Source organism: Sciurus carolinensis, chromosome 5 (genome assembly GCF_902686445.1).
Source record: "Sciurus carolinensis chromosome 5, mSciCar1.2, whole genome shotgun sequence".
NCBI lineage: Eukaryota > Metazoa > Chordata > Mammalia > Rodentia > Sciuridae > Sciurus > Sciurus carolinensis.
The window spans coordinates 137,699,613-137,719,372 of NC_062217.1; the positions used below are offsets into that span (position 1 = coordinate 137,699,613).

At 40.3% G+C, this 19,760-nt stretch overlaps 1 protein-coding gene across 2 annotated transcripts; it reads left to right on the forward strand.

Annotated features, from left to right (window-relative positions):
* Positions 1-1,157: 1,157 nt before the first annotated feature.
* Positions 1,158-11,359, forward strand: LOC124984970 (interferon-induced protein with tetratricopeptide repeats 1B-like). 2 transcript variants are annotated; one of them, XM_047553204.1, is made up of 2 exons: positions 1,158-1,255; positions 7,343-11,359. In XM_047553204.1, exons 1-2 carry the CDS (start codon positions 1,251-1,253, stop codon positions 8,745-8,747), a joined length of 1,410 nt encoding a protein of 469 aa, XP_047409160.1. In that variant the 5' UTR covers positions 1,158-1,250; the 3' UTR covers positions 8,748-11,359. The 2 variants fall into 2 exon arrangements, with proteins under 2 accessions (XP_047409160.1, XP_047409162.1); XM_047553206.1 differs by lacking the exon at positions 1,158-1,255 and adding an exon at positions 1,481-1,674.
* Positions 11,360-19,760: the final 8,401 nt, after the last annotated feature.

Genomic DNA, 19,760 nt, shown 5'->3' on the forward strand with positions numbered 1-19,760 from the left:
TTGCTTGGTGGTCTTCTCTGTTTGAGAAAAGTATTGCACTGTTTTTATGTTCAGGCCACAGGGAAAACATGGTTGACAGTGGTACCTAAATTATACATGACAAGCCCAGCACATTCAGATTCGGCTTTCTAGGGAAGCAAGTCTGATATCTCCTCCCAATAAGGGGCTTTGCCATGATTAAATTAACTGAAGCTAGGTGAGTTTGCTTTCTGCAAGCTACTGAAAATCATTTCATCACCACATATGCCAGGAGAATGCAAAAATTTCCAGAGAATTTGGGAGAAGCAGAGCTCAGCAGACAGCAATAATAAGAACCAAACCTCTACCAACAATCCCACACTCAACACAGGGTTGTTCTTGGTCTCTGCCTACAAACTCAGAAGATTGCCTGGGCAGGTAAAGGCAGAGCAAGGACAGTTCTCATGCCACCAAGAGGACTTCACATGGCTATGGAGAGTGTTTTCACATGCATGGCTATGAGAACCATTTCTGGGGAATGAGGTCACCTTAAGTGGCTAGAATAGAGAGCTTGTAACTGAGAAACAGACTGTCATTCAGCCTAACATGCTCTGTTTGAAAGCTCAGGATGCTGGCACATAGGGCTTCTCCATTCCTATGAATAAGCAAAGGCTACATAGATGCTTTATGACACTAAGCACTCTCCAGAAGGTAAGCAAAGGATGGAATACTTAGTCACACACACCTCTCAAGGAAAGGCAGCAAATCTGGGTTAAGATTCCCATTGAGAGATGTGAAAATTTTATCTCATATCTGAACACTCCCTGGTTCCAGATGGACAAACAGGAGCAGAGGGGGAGGCATGATTCTCCAAGTTCACACAGCCATTTTCACAGGTGCTGCTGGCTATAGGCTCAGGGACCTATAGGCAGGACCTCCCATGTCCTAGTACCCAGGTTGTCCCCCAGGCTGGGAGACAGGAATTCACACATCAGGACAACTGTTGTCAGCAGCCTTCTCTCAACCTGTTCTCAGAAGGAAACAAAGAAGGGTCTCCACCTCTGCTTAACTTTCAGTTTCTGTAGCAGGAATTGGCCAGGTTTAGTTTCACTTTCCACTTCCAGTTTCCAACCCAACTGCAAGGACACACCTACCAATGACATCATCTGTTGCTTATAAAGTCCTGTCCTGGGGCTACACTTTATGAGAATATCTACAGACAGAGGACCAGGTCTCTGAGAAGCCCACCCAACTGAAAACACCGCAGAACTGCAGCCTCCTTCACAGCAACCATGAGGTAAGGATTTCCTTGCTTATTTGCCATCATGTCTAAAGGTTTAGAAGCAATTTTAATCAATGTTATCTCAACAGGTTTATTCTCAGGCATCCTAAACTTTCTCTTTGGGTATCTGTTCACAGGCTGCCATGTACATGTGTGTGTGTACACATGCCAGTGCGTGCATACCCATACCTAAGCTGTTGCATTAGTGCAAGCATTTTCATTTCTGTTGGACTTGTGAAGCTTCCTTCATGCCATTGCCTGAGGAAAGGCAGGAGAGAGGGAGTGGTACAGGAAGGAGAAAATGATCCCAGGTTCAGAGATCTTTTCTATCACACTGTTTCCCATCTGGAGATAGGACATCAGCTTGTCTGGTCAGAGACATCTCTTTCTCCTCACTCCTCATTTTGGTGGAACAGCAGGACCCACACAGCACTGTGAGTTTCAGTGGGGCCTCCCAGATGTCTGGGGAGATACTGTGGGGATGGGGTGGGAGAGGCTCATGGCCTCTCTCTGCAGGTTCCTCAACTCACCTTCAGAGGGGCCAGCTCTGATGAAACTCTGACTAGATTGAAGGTGAGCAGATCACATTTCCTGGGGCTGCCAATCATCTGCAGGTCCTTGACATCCACCTGTCAGTGGGTGTAGGCCAGAGTTCTGTGCTTAGGAACATCCACATCTTCCTTACCAGAAGGGCCTAATGGGAATTTCTCTGTGGTCCCACTGAATCTTGAATCAAGCAACTCCTGAGATCGGATAAAATTCCTTTATTACTATTAACTTGCAAATGTCCCCTTGGAGTTCCAGTGGGCAAAATTTGGGAGAGGAAGAATTTCCAGAAACTACAAAACCACAGATCAACCCTCCTCCAAATACAGACTTCTAACTGATATCTAAAACAAGAAATAATAATAATACTGAAAGATATAAAGTAGCTACTTTGTTCCAAATAATTATTCAATGTCAGCCTGCTTTTTAAAACTATTATGTAAAGCATTATATTTAATTTTTAAAAGAAAAATGAGGCAATTATTTATGCTAATTTTGCAAAGGGAAATATCAAATTTAGAGAAGCTAAGATCTCCCAGTCCATAAGAGGTGAAGCTGAGATATGAATAAGACAGTTTATTAAACTGTTAAGCCAATTTCTCCAAAGAGTTATAATGTGGGTTCCTGACATCATTTCAGATACCATCCTAATCAGTTTTTATGTTTTAATAACTTAATGTTAATTTGAACATGTACCAGTAAAAAATGTGTATAAAATGGCACATAGTGAGCTGGGGATATAGCTCAGTTGGTAGAGTGCTTGCCTCGCATGCATAAGGCCCTGGGTTCAATCCCTAGCACCAAAAAAAAAAAAAAAAGGCACATAGGACAAAATTTGCCATTTCAACTTTTCAAACTTTAAAATTTAGAGGTATTTCGCACATTCACCATGTTGTGCAAACATCACTACCACGTAGTTTAAGGACATCTAACCATTGTAAGGAGAAATCCCATCTGCTTTGTCACTTCCTACTCGGCCCTCCCTCCAGACCCCAGCAAACATTCATCTGCTCTCTGTGTCTCTGCATTTGCATCTTTGGATCTGTCACATGAATGGACACATACACTGTGTGACTGGAGTGAATTCTTTCAGTTTTATGTTGCCTCTGTCTCCATTTTGAAGATGAGTTGGCCTTTCTCATCCTCCTCGACACACTCTGAGTTCATCACCATCTCCCTGAACCTTGGTGTGATTGATCCAGACATCTGCCTTGTGCAAACACCTCCTGGTAACCAGTTCTTTGGGACCTCCCTTTGGGACCAATCAATAATGCACACCTTAGGAGGTTCACCCTACTGATCCCCAAGCCCTTCACAGACTGGCTGCAGTGATGACCTCTCAGTGGTAGCATGATCCCATGGATCTAGAACCAATTTGCTCTAAGTCCGCCAATTAGAACTCTCTGCAGGATTCCCACCTGAGTGAAGCCTGGACCCCAGTAGAGGATTGTCCTACAGAGGGAGTCCTCTTTCTCTTTTGGTTGTGTGTTGTTTTTTTTTTGTTTTTTTGCAGTGCTGGGGATTGAACCCAGGGCTTTGTGCTTTCAAGGCAAGCACTCTACCAACTGAGCTATCTCCCCAGCCCTCCTCTTTCTCTTTTGATCTCCACCCAGTGGTTGAGCATATATGTCTCTGAAGTTCTCCACTTCCTGTTGTCCCTACAGTGTATCTTGCTGTTTTTCCTCTGGGACCTATAAATGGGAACTTGCTTGTCATTTCACCTATTTCTTGGAATGGCTGCCTCCATGTGTTACCTGATGGACATGTCTGCAGTTCACTTTTCTAGACAGTAGTTACTTTGTTGTGAATAAAGTGGACAAGATCAGACAGGAGCCACTGGAGGGTCTGCCTGTATAAGCACGTTTGCTGTGAGGGGACACCTAGTCATGGGTGAGATACACCGGCATTGGGCGGTACACCAGAATAAAGAAGTACACCCATGGAAGGCACACTGCAGACAGCCAGGACAAACACCCTGAAGCTATGTCAGAGCAGGACTAGAGTTTACAACCACTCAGGAGGAAAACCTCAAAACTAAATAAGAAAAAAAAAAAAAAAGAACACTACAATGTCCTTTTGTACTGTCTTCCTTCATCTAACATAGTTTTTGCTTTTCACAGGGGGTAGCACTGCACATTGAACCCACGGCCTCTCTCAGCAAGCACTGTACCATTGAGCTATATTCCTAGCCCTTTTTCAAATTTTATCTTCATAAGAGTACCAGGGTAGCCTCACTCAGGCTTGTAATCCTCCTACCTCAGCCTCCTTGTTAGCTGGGATTACGGGTGCGCACCCCATACTTGGAGATCATCACGATTCAAAGGCTCTTCCCGATTGTAACATAAATCAGTCTTTCATTTCTTTCCAGGACTTAATAATACTCAGTTGTATGGATATATGTCATTTTGCTTATCCATTCATCAATTGATGAATATTTGTGTAGTTTTCATCTCATCTTTGGCTATATATAATACTGCAATAAACTCCATATAGAGGGCCTGGGGTTGTGACTCAGTAGTATGCTTGCCTAGCATGTGTGAGGCAGTGGGTTCGATTCTCAGCACTGCATATAAATAAATAAAATAAAAATCCATCCACAACTAAAAAAATATTACTTTAAAAAAAATCTGTGTACAAGTGTTAGTTTCTTTCCAATTGTTTTGAGCGTCAAATGCTAAAGATACAGAGCATTCCAGATAGTGATTGCAAATATTTTCTATAATTCTAGGAGTTGTTTTATCACTCAGTTGATGGTGTCCTTTAAAAATTTTTTTTAAAATTTGTTCTAAATAGTAGTACATGAGAATAGAATGTATTTATGCATTTTGATAAATCATACATAAATGGAGTATAATTTCTCATTTTTCTGATTGTACATATTATAGGATCACATCGGTCATGCAATGTCCTTTGATGCACAAGAATTCTTAATTTTGGTCAAGTCCAACTTATCTCTTTTTCTATTGTTTCCTGTGATTTTGATGTCACAGCCAAGAAAGCATTGTCAAATGCAATGTCATGAAGCTTTTCCCTTATATTTTCCTCTGCAAGTTTTATAGTTTTAGTCTCACATTTAGGTTTTTGATTTGTTTTGAGTAGTTTTGTTATATGGCAAAAGGCAGGGGCCCAACTCATTGTGCAATTGGTTTTCCAGTTTTCCCACATTAGTTGTAAAGACTGTCCTTTCTCCCAGGGAGTGGCCTTGACACTCTTGTCAAAACTCACTTCACCATAGTTCTGAACTAAATTGTGTCCCCTCCCCAAATCACAAGTTGAAATCTCTAAATACTAATCTTCATGTGACAGTCCCTTGAAATAGGGTCTAGAAAAGGTAGTAAAGATTAAGGGAAAACATAGAAAGTTTCTGTAGGGCCAATTTCATTAGAAAAAGGGGAAGAGACACCCAGGTTCTCTGGGTCCAAATGACGGAGAGATGGTCAAGTGAGGATGTACCAAGAAGGTGGCCATTCATACATGAGAAGAGCACTTGCTAGGAACCATAAGCATGAACTTGACCTGGGAATTCTAGCTTCCTGAACTGTGAGAAGATGTCTACCATCTTATGCTATATTATGGCAACCTTGGCTGATTAATGAAATCCTATACTCAAGTGTTTATTTCCAAGATTTCCCTTTTCTTGCATTGGTTTGTGTTTCTACTGTCTTTCATAAGGTCATTCTGCCATTCCACAATGTTTTGATTACTGTAGCTTTGTAGTAACCTTTGAAATCAGAAAGTCTGAGATATCCAATTTTGTTCTTGGTTCTCTAGATTATTTTGGCTACTTCAGTCCCTTTGAAACACCATATAAATTTTAGGATGACATTTTCTACTCCTGAAAGAAACTTTCATTGGAATGTTGGTAGGATTTGCACTGAATCTGTAGCTCACTTTGGGTAGTACTGACAACTTACCAATATTAAGCTTCTGACCTATGAATTTGGGATACCTCTTTTTGTTGTGTGTCTTCTCTCAAAAATAGCTTGCAGGGTTCACTGTAGTCTCCTTTGCCTCCTTGATTGAGTTTATTCCTAAGTACTTTATCTTCTCCACACTATTGTAAATAGGATTGTTTTCTTCATTTCATCTGTTCATCGCTTTTGTTTAGAAACACAACTAAGTTTTGCATACTGATTTTGTATCCTACCACTGTGCTTAATTTTTTTATTAGTTGTAACACTTTCCGTGTGTCCTCCTGAGACTCTTGTACATATCAGATTTATGTTGACTAGAAAAGGTGAAAGTTGGAATCCTTACCTTGTTCCAGATCTTAGAGAAAAAGCTTTCAGTGTTTCTTCATTGAGGATGATACTAGCTGTGGGCTTTTCATATGCAACCTTTATTGTCTTAAGGAAGTTTCCTTCTGTTTTCCATCTGTTGAGTGCTTCTTATCCGGATAGGGAGGTAAATGTTGTCGATGGGTTTTCTGCACCAGTCGATGCAAACCTGTCTTTTTTTTTCTGTCACTCTGCTCACGATAGTTTATGTTTTTGATTTTTATGTGTTGAACCACCCCTTTGTATAACATTCACCACTTACCTGACATTCTTGAAATAACAAAATGACAGACATAAAGAACACCTTTTTAGTTATAACGGGCTATGAATATCTGAGGAATGCAGCAAAAGAGGCCACTGGTATGCCTGTAAGGGTAGATGAGGTGATGTTGTGGTGATGGAGCAGATCTCCATCTGGATCAGTGTGGTGCTTCCAGAGGTTGACTTTCTGCAAGAATGGTAGAACTGTACACACACCTTGTGGTACCCAAATCAGTAGCTTGTGTTGATATTGTACTAGAGTTGTATAAGTTATAATTACTGGGAGAAATTGGGTATAAGATACACTGGATCTTCTCACAACTATCATGATTTTATATTTATTTCCAAGTAAATAGTTAAAAAAAAAAAAAAAGCCAAGCTCAAGGTTGCGCTTCTGTAATTCCCAGCTACCCAGGAGGTTATGCCAGGAGGAACCCAGCCTGCGCAAGTTAGCAAGACCTTCTATTAAAATAAACTACAAAGAGCTGGGGATGTAGCTCAGTGGTAAAGAAATTGCCTAGAATGTATGAGGCCTTGCGTTCATTCCTCAGAGAGGACAAATAGCCTTTGTCAAATAGTATTCTCAATTCAGTAGTCTTCATCAGTTCTATTCACACACGCTATAGTCCTGAAGTCAAAAATGTTCACTAAAGTTCTCATGTCCACTCAGTGTCTCTTATTTTTTACTAATAGTTACATAAGAAATTGTTACATAGAATGTGATATGATGTAAGTGCTTTCCAAAGGTAGGCTTGTTAATGTTCCCAAAGGCCAGCGTGAAAACTCCTATTGTTATCATAATTTTACAAATGGGAATCTAAATAAATGGACTGGTGACTTGCTTACAATGTACCAGAACAACCCTATGAAGTCAAGCAAACTATAATCCCTCTTCATGCACAATGAAATCTAATTACATGTGAAAATTTTTGCACTAAAATTGTACAAGGTGTTTCATTGGGGTTTTTCTTATGGCTGTTTCCCACCTAACAGATAAAAATCTGCTTTTGTTTCACAGTGAGAATACTGATGATCATGGGATCCAGGACAGGCTGGGACAGTTGAGATGTCACTTCACATGGGGGCTGCTATTTGAAGACAATGAAATGCCAGATTTAGAAAGCAGGGTCTTGGAAGAGATTGAGTTCCTAGACACCAAATACAATGTGGGGATATACAACCTCCTGGCTTATGTGAAGCACCTGAAAGGCCAGGATGAGGAAGCCCTGCAGACCCTGAGAGAAGCTGAAGACTTGATCCAGAGGGAGCACGCAGACCAGGCAGACATGAGAAGCCTGGTGACCTGGGGCAACTATGCCTGGGTGTATCACCACATGGGCAGATGGGCAGAAGCCCAGGTTTACCTGGACAAGGTGGAGAACACTTGCAAGAAGTTGGCAAGTCCCTCCCGCTACAGGCTGGAGTCTCCTGAGATGGACTGTGAGGAAGGATGGGCCTTGCTGAAGTGTGGAGGACAGTATTACAAGCGGGCCAAAGCCTGCTTTGAGAAGGCTCTGGCAGTGGAGCCTGAAAACCCTGAATTCAGCATGGGGTTCGCCATCACCGCCCACCGCCTAAATTACATTAATGAAGATGTAATTTCTCTAGACCCCCTAAGGAAGGCTGTCAGGCTCAACCCAGAAGATACATACATTAAGGTTCTCCTTGCCCTGAAGCTCCAAGATATAGGACAGGAAGCTGAGGGAGAACACTACATTGAGGAAGCTCTGAACAACATGTCCTCCCAGACCTATGTCTTTCAATATGCAAGCAAATTTTACCGCAAAAAAGGCTGTGTGGATAGAGCTATTCAGCTCCTTCAGAAGGCCTTGGAGGCAAGACCCAATTCTGCTTATCTGCATTATCAGATAGGGCTATGCTACAGGGCAAAAATGCTTCAAGTGAAGAATGCTACAAATATGAACCCTAGAAGGAAAGAAAGAGAAAATGTGGACACATTGGTTCAACAAGCTATAAATGAATTTCAAGAGACTCTAAGACTCAGGCCAACATTAGAGATGGCTTATGTTTACCTGGCTGAAATGTATGCAGAAATAGGCCAGTACAGAGAGGCAGAGGAGAATTTTCAGAAAGCATTATGCATGGACAACATTGCTGACCACATGCAGCAAGACATTCATTACCACTATGGCCGTTTCCAACAATTTCACATGAGATCCGAAGACAAAGCCATCACCCATTATTTAAAAGGTCTAAAGATAGAGGAAATGTCCTTTGCCAGGGAAAGACTTATAAGTGCCTTAGAAAAACTGGCCAATAGTCGTGTTCGCCGGAATATATGTGTTGTGGAGAGTGTCAGCCTCCTGGGGCTCAGCCACAAATTGAAAGGGGAAGTGAAGGAGGCCCTGCTGTGCTATGAGAGGGCTCTGAGGCTCACTGCTCAGCTGAACGCCATGTTTTGAAGGAAGGGGCACCGTTTCCCCTTTAATCCACTCATAACTCAATAGAACAACAAGCTTTCCTACTTGCTGCCTCCAAAAATGTGTACCTGATGAAATAAAAAGTAGATGGAGACGACACATGCTGTCTCTCCTGCCTGCCTGGCCCTGCCTTCTCCCTGCTTCCTTGGTGTCGAGGCCAGGAGCATCCATCCTTCCTTGCATCCCTGCACTCGGTGGCCGTGGATGGTTTTCCTGTATAAGCACCAAGCAGCTGCTGGACCCACAAGGATCCTTTTCCTAATGACTGTGCCCTGGACGTGAACAGCGTCCACCCTCAGTGTAGCTGGTGTCCTGGACAATGGAGAATTCAACAGAAAGGGTTACTTTTTATGTGGCCACGTACCCAGAGACACCACAAGGCACTTCAAGATCTAAGATCAAGACAAATGAGCAAAGAGAAGAATTAAAAAGGAAAGGCCTTCAGGAGTTTACTATATCATTGCAGTCCAGAGGCCCAACTGCCCAGGCCCCTCTGTAGACAAGACCTACTGGTCAGTGGCACCTCCTACCACCTTCTCATCATTTCACCCTTTCATTTACATGTTTCCAGCTACTGGTAATTACAAGGAGCTACGTGATCCAAACACAGAGCTAGGAATTTATTCCAAGCTACAATGACTTGATGTTTTAGGGAAAGAATATGGAAGTCTAAAAGCTGTTAGAACAAATTTAAAAAAATATTTAAATACCTGATAAAAGCCTGGGTTAGAGGACTTTCCTAATCTCTGTGAGGTCAGTTCAAGAGATGTTTACATACTACATGTAGGTAACCTATTTGAACAAAAATCAGTATTCTGGAGAATAAATGCATGTAAGAAAAATAATCTGTTTGGGGTGTGCAAGCTCAAAATGACATAAATAGGTTCATACAGTTTTAAAGTGTTTATTGGTTGGTGTGTAATATCATCTTTTTTGGCTGACATAAAAATATTCAGTAAAATTGGTTAAGAGCACCAATTCTTTGAGTGACTTTCTCAAACAATGTGTATTCTCTGTGTAGAAAGAGAAAACTATAAAACTAGCAAAGGCAGTCATGCAAATTCAAATACACCAAGTCTTTAGAAAATACAGGGAAGGTATTCACTTTTGAGGACATGGGATTGGAAGCCTGACTTATGTGACCTGGAACCCTGAGGGATGTTGACCAAAAATGGGGACTGGGAGGAGGAATGTACTTGGTTGTGGCATATACTTGACACTTGGGGAACCCACAAGTGACATCTTTTCAATTTTGTTCATACTTAACCAAGAGCATATTTAGTAAATTAAGCCAGAGGAAACTACTAGAGCAGGAATATTGTCTTTCATTGTGGGGGAATAAAAAGTATGACTTGGGCTCATAAGGCCTCTGAATTTCTTACCATGAATGTTGCAGAACAGCTTGAAAGGGGAGATTTGCCTCTGCTCATGGAATTAACCTAAATGAGAACTCTGAGTCACATCTTTGCTCATTGGAAGATACACACAATATGCTTTTGCTTGTCACTCTAGACAGCTCTTGGTTTGGCTCAGTTTTATAGTTGTTGGTCAAGTGAAGGCCATTGTTCCTGAGCCACTGGCTGGTTTTGGCAAAAAGGTGATTGGGATTTATATCCCCTTGGCTGAATTCATCACAAATATAATAAAGTTACTCAGCTAGTTGGTAAGTTGTCAGAAAATTAGATTTCAATGCACCAAATTTACTCATCAGTTAATAATCAAACATTCCCAGCACTCCAGGTACTGGAAGCAAAATCTGTTTCCTAGCAACTGAATGTACTTATTAGAGTTTTTGAGTTTCTACAAGTGCGTATGCATGTATGTGCGTCTATGTGCATGCATGCACATGTGAGGATGGGCTCGGGGTAGCAAAAGGTAAGTCCTCCAAAAAGCTGTTTTTAAAACTTCAGCTCTCAGAAAAATAAGAGGCTCTTGATAAGGCACAATGGGTTGGTCAGCTGAAAGTTTTGTAAGTCTGCTTTCTCATAGCTCCTATATGCAATATGCAGCAGAGAAGAACAGGGAAGCCAAGAGTATTGAAGAATGCTTAGCTCTCTGCTTATACTAAAATGAAGACTATGGAAGAATACATTAAACTTTGTAATGTTTCCCTGTAGGGAAGGGTGTGGAAAAGAAAGAGGGACTGCAGTAAAAGATAGACTTCTCCGTATCTGCTTTTGGAAGCATGTCAATGTTGTACCAAATTCGTATTTTATTTTATTTTTTAAATTATTTTTATATATATATTTTTTGCGGTGCTGGGGATTTGAACCCAGGGCCTTGTGTTTATGAGGCAAGCAAGCACTCTACCCAACTGAGCTATATCCCCAGCCCTCAAATTCATATTTTAAAAAGCCATCTACATATGTATGCTATTCTTTAAAACGTTTTAACAATTAATTATGCTGAAAAACATTATGCTGATTGCTTTCTTATCCAATAACAAAGAAAAGGAGAAATTGATGGATAGATAGAGAAATGAGTGGATTAATAGATATGCAATAAACATAAAAAATGTAAAATGTAGAATCTAGGTGTGTGAGTGTTCATTGCAGAATTCTCTCCGTGTTTCTGTTTAACAATGAGTATTATACATACTTGGATAAAAAAAGGGCAATAATATACAATTAGTAAAGCAGAGTGAGTGAGACAAATGGGCCAAAATATATATGGGATGGAGGATAAAACCGCACACAGAGAAAGGACTTCCAAGGATTTGTAATACACAGCAACTTCATTGTACATATTTAACAGGATGTATCTTTTGACAAAAAGAACAGAGAAAATTCTTCCACTCTATTTAGCACTCATTCTAGAGGGGTTTTGTTGGCTGTCAGTTTGTTTTAGAATGGATCACATGAAAATGAGTTGTCATGTAGAAAAAGAATGCTCTACTTGGGAGCAAAGATGCAGAGAGCTAAGATAGACTCTGTTAAATAGAAGTTCTGTGTACCTGAATTTATTGGATGAGTTCATTACACATCTTAAAAGGCACACATAGTATTGATTTCATTTTCCTGCTTTTAATATTGTCTTACAATTGTATACAATATCATTGTTGAGGGGAAGTTGGTTGAAAGGTACAGAGGAACTTTCCTGCCACTCTCTGTGAGTTATCATAGTTTCAAAAAGTGACCGAAATATTAAAAATGACATTAAAATTCTATTAGTCCTTTGAGGAGAATCCTGGGGTGTACCAGGCATGGATCCAAGGTATGGACTGGGCTTGAGCACAGAACACTGGGCTCTCTTCATGTCACATGAGAACACTCTGTGATGACCCAATGCCTCTTGGGCCTCCCTGGTCCCCAGTAGAAGTCTGCTCTTCCCTGTAGTACAGTAGTGTAAACATGTAACCTGAGCAGTGGCCTGACTATCTCATTAAAATGATTGGTTCTCACTTCATATATAAACTATTGCACTTCCTGAATAAATTGAGTCTGTGTCACAGAAGCTGGCTCCCGGTGGCTGGGCAAAGGGGCACTGTCGCACTCACTCCCTTCCCAAGAGGCCAACGCACATCTGACAACATTTTGGCACCCAACGTGGGGCCTCAGAGGAAGACGAAGCCCGCAGAGCTGCTGGGTGAGTGACCTCCTTATGGGGACTCTACCGCGTTCGGTTAGAGTTACCCAGGCGCGAACTTTACAAGCTCTGCTAAGGAGTAGGCAAGTAAAAGCCTCGGAAAAGGAGGCTATAAATGAATGGGACAATGTTGTAGATTGTGCCCCATGGATGGCATTACATAAAATATGGGATCCTAAGTCATGGGAAAGGGTTATACATTTAGCCCATAGAAAAGAAATACAGGAGGGTAAAACTTACCCTCTCACTTTTTATCCAATTGTTACTGCTCTTTTAGCATGCCTTAGGGGGATCCCTGAGGAAAAGCACTTAGACTTACAAGATATTCTGGCTGCTCAAGTAGAGCGTGGAAGCAGTGAAAAGGAAGACAAAACTATAAATGCCAGTCACCAGGCAAGAGTAGAAAACCGAAAAACAAGAGCTAGAAAAACCTCAAGAATTTGGAGATAAGGAGGATGAGAATCATCCACAGCCATGGCCTAGCCAGCTTTATCCTGTACTGCCATCTTGTGGCCAGAGTGTTATATCACCATCAAATGACAGTAAGGAATCACCATGGGTAAGTAACTGAAGAATCTGTTTCTGCTCCTCCAGCATTATTCAAATAGTAGCCCTTGGGGACCACATTTCAATGATTTATGTCAAACTAGGGATCGTAACTGGGGGACTCCTTTACAAGCTTTTCCAGTAAATGTCAATAAACCAGCCCAACGACCTTTGAATTGGTATCCTCATGAACAAAAGACAGTTACTACTATTAGGAAAGCAGTTCAAGAGGATGGTCTTCATTCCCCTTATGCTACTCAGTTAATAGAGAATTTTAGTCTAGACCTTAACACTCCCAAGGATTGGAAGGATTTGTGTCGTATGATATTAGGCTCTGGTGAGTACCTCCTATGGAGAGCAGGGTTCCATGATCAATGTGAGCAACAGGCTGAAAGGAATAATAGGGCAAGAGTACAGTTAGATGCTGAATGTTTACAGGGAGAAGGAGTCTATGCTTCAGCAGCGGTTCAGGCGCAGGGCCCACCTCAGTATTTAGATCAAGTGCACTTATGAGCTCTGCGAGCTTTAAAACAAATCCCTAGCAAAAAAGGAAATAAATCACTTTCTCTCTCCCACCACTTCATCTCACCACTTCATCTCACCCCTTCTGTCTGCCTTCCTCTTCCTCAGTCTTTTATGCTATAATTAATGGTTATTATCATTTTTTCTTCTGGATTCTTGTTTTGTTTTTATTAAATGCAGTATTTTTTGAGCTCACAATTTTGATCCTACATACCTGGGTTAATGATTTTCTGATCAGTTCTATTTTTATTCAACTCTAGAGTTATTTTTGAATATCTGTTACATTGCAATGGAGATAAACGTTACAAGGCCTTTGCTTTTGTGTTATGTGTATACGTTTTTGTCTAATGTGTTGTCTATGTATATATCTGACAAAATTGACATGAATAATAAGCACACATAAAATTAAAATTAAAAAAATGGATCCACATATTTTAAATTCACGTGATTTAAAAAGGTTCAATTTAAATTGGGTAAACTAATAAGAGTAAAATGTCTTTGAAATTAACTCACAAGTCTCTAGGTGGTCAAACTAATAAAATGTTAATGTTTATAAATGTCTAATATCAATTGATTCTAGGACTTTTCTTCAACAGGAAAGAGCCGGCAAATACTGTTCAATACTCTTGTCTAATATCTTGGTTTTACAGTAAAATAAGTAAATTAGACTTAACATACATAAGATTACTCTAATATGTTTGTTAGAAACATCTGATTAATTTGCAAAGTTAAAATGTTAATTATTAAATAACATTGAGTACTCCTAACTCCTTAAATTCCAGGGGGTAACATACTTAAACATTATTGGTGTTTTCAAAAATTGGTGAATAAAAAGGGTTTAAAGATTGCTTTGTGTTATCACTAAACACAATGTAACTAAGAGTTAAGTCCTTACAGGTACAATTCTACATACAAAGGGCTCCAAGAGTTTTAACTGTGTTTCCATTAGAGTACTATAAACAACAAAGTGTTTCTGGGTAAAAAAATGCTTATGTGGTAAACATAAGGGTCTAAGCAAGTGCTAAGACAATCTATGTGTAAGTAAAGGGCAAAATTCAACAAGTTTGTGTGTAACGAAGTTGGTTATATGAATGTGAAACAATCAGTTTAAGCTACTTAAGAATTTTCCTAAGTTCAAATACTAATGTACTGATATAAACCAAAGTTCAATCTATATGTTAAAATGACAAGGATTTCTTAGAAACACTAATTTACTCTTAACATCATGTCGGTTTTCTTCTTTAGAACAATTACTCTTGAAAATCAGGGTTTATACGATTACAGTTAAACAACTGTTAGAGTATTGTACCACGTTACAGAGTCTAAAAGAAGCAATAGTTAAATGCAATTTAAATAATACACTCGTGTTAGCATGCTAGAATAAGTAAAGACTGGAAGCTACAAAAGAGAGATTCTTAGACAAATGTGCCTAATAATTATCAAGAGAAACGGCCAGAGTCAGAAATTTTTAGTCAATTTAAGGCCTACAGACTTTCCTAAGCTACACAGGTAGGCTTAATCTATGTTTGCTAGTATTATTATCTAGTCCTAAATAACAGAAATATAGAGATCTCTACTAAACACAGATTATACCAATAAAAGGATATTTTACAAAAATCAGATGACATCAAGTTGCTTAGCTATATTTTCTGGGGACATCAATGACATTAAAGGTTACATGTTGTATTTACATTCCTAATAACTTGGACAGTGTCAAGGTTCCCACACAAAGGCCTTGTCCTTTCCAGCCTTTGTTAGGCCTTATTATGGGAACAATTTCTCAGCTCCTCTACCTCCTGGTGATTAGCCTGTATACTCTTCTTTATAATAATTGCAGTCCTTAAATATTTGTGGTCCATTTTCAACAAGAGACTCACGAGGGTTCAGGTCAATGAGGTCCTCCTGAAGGAATCCCTTGTCCTAGTTCTTGGTTCCCAGCAGTTAATGTCTCAAGCATGTAAACTTGCAGAGGAAAACATTCTACTCTGACCACCTAGGAATCTGAACAACTGCCCCCAAATTGGGCCATCAAAACAGACAATGGACCTGCATATACCTCAAACAAATTCAAAAGTTGGGCATCTACTTGGAATATCAAGGTAATTACAGGAATCCCATACAATTCACAAGGTCAAGGAATTGTAGAAAGAACACACCATACTATAAAAACTCAACTACAAAAAGAAAAAGGGGGAAAGAGGGAACACATATGCCCCCATCATACACACTCAATCACATTCTGTTCACTCTGAATTTCCTAACCTTTGATGACCACGGTATTTCACCAGCCATGAAGCATTGGAGTTCCTTTCCCGGTAACACTCCTCTGCCATGGGTGTATTGGAAGGACCCCCTATCAAATTGCCTTCGTGGACCACGCCCTTTACTAACTCAGGGGCGAGGTTTTGCTTGTGTTTTCCCAGAAGGTGAATTTACACCAATTTGGATACCAGCCAGATAGGTCAAGCCTGCTAAGTCGCATGGAGGGCAACAAAAAAAGACGTTCGCAAACCGTGACGGAGGAACTGAAGAGGACAGAGGGCTCCTCAGTCAGACAAGGACAATCATCAAACACGCAAGGAAAACGAAGAAAGAAAAGAGGTCACCATGCACCTCCAGTAACTTGGGGGGGATTAAAAAGGGTAGCTCAGGAGGCTCAACAAATGGCTCCTGAAGGTGATACTTCCCCATCCACTTTGTTTTTACTAATGTGTGCTATTATCACTGCCAACTCTCACCGCACTGGTGCAACAATTATTGGGATCCCTCATCCGTCCATGGTGATGCCATTAGGCTTAGATACAGATGTCCTGCCTTCTAGTTTAACTTCTAATACTTCCATAGGCATTCCTGCCACTTCAGCACCTCCTCGTCGAGCTCGATTTAATACTACTGTTAACACTACTGGCAGTTGGCTATTCATGAAGTTGTCCAATTGTTCCTCCACTTCTGAGCTCTCATTATGTGATCAAGTGATCTGCTTACGCCCTGATACTCTCCTAGATCAAACTATAGGAAACATCACAGGTCTTAGGCCGGTTAAATTAACTTCTGTATCTAAGAATAGTTCTACAGATGCTTTCCCCGGTTTACCTGTCTGCCCATAGATTCCTGCCAATATCACTAAAAATGTAAACAAAATTAGGCCATTGGCAGAAATCCATCCCCGCCAGTGTGTGCGAATCACACTCCCTTTAGAGCTACCCAGCAGCTTTCATCCTTTGCCAGACCTTTAGTAATAAATGCCTCAAAACCCATCCCAAGCTCACAAAAAATGTATTATAATTCTTCTGGAAGTGCCTCACTGTTAGGTACTCAATTGCTATGCAATCAGCAGAGATGTTTAGATATAGGCGCTATGCTTTTCCTCAATGGGACTCGTTTTAATGGAACATCTTCACAAATGTTTAATGCGCCTCTCTGTGTTCAGCATCCATTTTATTTCATTGTTTCTAATCAAGCCACCAATATGTCTGTATATTGTGATAATTCTATACAGTGCTTCCTGACCAATTGTTGGTCTCCTGAGTTTTCAAGTGCATTGTTAGCTAGAGTACCTCCTTACATTTGGGCTATATCAAATGATACTCATGCTATTCAACCAATAGTTCTTACTAAAGATGTACAGTTAATACGTGCTAAAAGAGATTTTGGACTTACTGCATTGCTTACAAGTATCATCATTGCTGCTCTAGCTGCTTCAACTGCTGCCATGATAGCCTTAGTACAGACTGGTGCTAATGCCGCAGTGCTAAATGCACAGGCTACTAGTGTCAGTGAAGCCTTCGCTCTTCAACACCAAACTAATACACCAATACAAGGGAGTATCCTAAATTTACAGCAACAAATGGATCTCACAAATGAAAGAATAGATATTATGCAAATAACAATGCGTCTACAATGTAATCCCACATTACCCTATGTTTGTGAAACTATGGTAACACTTGACAATGTAACTAAATGGAGGCAAGAATTAAGTATGTATTGAAGGGGTCCTTGGAACTCCCGATTTCAAAACTTAACGCTCATACTAGGTCATGCGATCATGTCAATCAATGAAATCCGAGCCCAACTTGTACTAAATGCTTCTTTCTTCACACGATTATGGAACAAAATCACCTCTGTATTTGATCCTGTAAATATTACATTAATTGACCTTTCCCTTGCTGGCATTGTAATATCATTTCTATGTATTCACTGCCTTTGTAAAAGAACCTCAAAAATTGAGACTAGACAGGTCATGTTAACTTAGGTTATGATGGCAAAAAAGAAAAAGGGGGAAAATGAGGAGAATCCTGGGGTGTACCAGGCATGGATCCAAGGTATGGACTGGGCTTGAGCACAGAACACTGGGCTCTCTTCATGTCACATGAGAACACTCTGTGATGACCCAATGCCTCTTGGGCCTCCCTGGTCCCCAGTAGAAGTCTGCTCTTCCCTGTAGTAGGGTAGTGTAAACATGTAACCTGAGCAGTGGCCTGACTATCTCATTAAAATGATTGGTTCTCATTCCATATATAAACTATTGCACTTCCTGAATAAATTGAGTCTGTGTCACAGAAGCTGGCTCCCGGTGGCTGGGCAAAGGGGCACAGTTGCACTCACTCCCTTCCGGAGAGGCCAACCCACATCTGACAACATACTTGAGTACTTGAATTACTCAAGTACTTACTTGAGTAAGCCAAACTGCAGATTAAAGTGGGATGAGGGTTCCCATGAAGACCTCTGAGATTGGGTGAAAATTATCAGACCATTTGTAAGAAAGGAGCTTTGCAGTCTGAGAGCCTTCTCATTGGATGTGATTGGAAACAGTTTAGGAATAATCTCAAAGCCTTGAGCACATATTCATATTGTGGTAAAAACAATAAATAGTATATTCTTAAAAAGAAAAACAAAACAGGTTGTAACACTCTTATACAATGAGTAGTCTTTAACCACACCACACTGGTTAATTTCTTTCTTTCTTTTTTTTTTTTTTTTTTTTTTTTTTTTTTTTTTTTTTTTTTAGGTTTGACTTCTTTCCTTTGTGGGGAAGTTTTAAACTTTCTTTTCTCTTTGATGTTCCAATAACTTAAGTATATGAAATAATCTGGAAATACAGAGATTAACACAAAAAAATTACATATAAGTACAAATGTGTTCAATAATGGGTCCATGAAAAACAATTAATCTCAGTGGTGGGGGAGATAGTTGAAGCTTATTCTCCTCAGGAAGAAAAGGGAATGGGAAGGAGAAGAGGGCAGTAGGCAATTTTAGAGGTACAGTAAGCAATTATTAAAGAAATAGGACAAATCTGAGGACAGAAGTTTGCTTGTCAATGATTTGCTTTGGAATCTGAATGATCTTCAGGAACAGACATTATCTTGGGAGAAAGTCCATCTGGGTGTGGATACACTCCTGCACAAAGTGAGATGCAAGGCAACTATGGTCACTTTTTGATTCTGGTCCTAATGCAGATTAAGTAATTGCAGAGAAAATCCATCCCTGTGTTTTGGAGGTAGAAACAAGATGAGGTGTGATATAGTTTGATTCTGAGGTCCCATCTAAACTTCTCAGTGGGCCAATCTTTGGTTTGTCACTTTCTGAACCCCAGCTCCTCCTTCTTTTTTTTTTTTTTTTTTTTATACCAGTGATGAACCCAGGGCACTTAACTACTACTGAGTCACATTCCCAGCCTTTCTTTTTCCTTTCTCTCTTTCTTTCTTTCCTTTCCTTTCCTTCCTTCCTTTCTTTCTTTCTTTCTTTCTTTCTTTCTTTCTTTCTTTCTTTCTTTCTTTCTTTCTTTTTTAAATAGAGACAGGGTCTTGCTAAGTTGCTTCAGACCTCCCTACGTTGCTGAGACTGGCTTTGAACTTGCAATCCTCCTTCCTCAGCCTCCTAAGCCTCTGGAATTACAGGTGTGCACCACCATGCCCAGCTCTAATACCTTCATTTCTAAACCAGGCTGATTGCTTATTTCTGTCAAACTGACACCAAATGTAACAACCAGGATGCTTTTTACTTCATTAGGAGGACACCTTTATGTGTTATGCCAAACTCCCTCCACACAGAGAAAGTCAAGTCAAAGTACCTTAATAGCCCTCCCAGAATAACTGTGGCACAGGCAGTATCTAGAGCCTGCTTCTGTTGCAAGTTTGTTGCAACTCTGTAGTCTAGGATAACTAATCAAATGTATGTTACCATATATGGGAGACAAAGGATCTAACTTAAAAGAAACTAACAAGGGATATATAAAGCAATGCCCCAACTGCAATCGAGGATCAGCCTTTGGATACAAATCCCCTAGGCCAGTGCTGGCACTAGTAAACATTGCTTCCTGCTGAAAGCCCCGTGCCCTGTCTC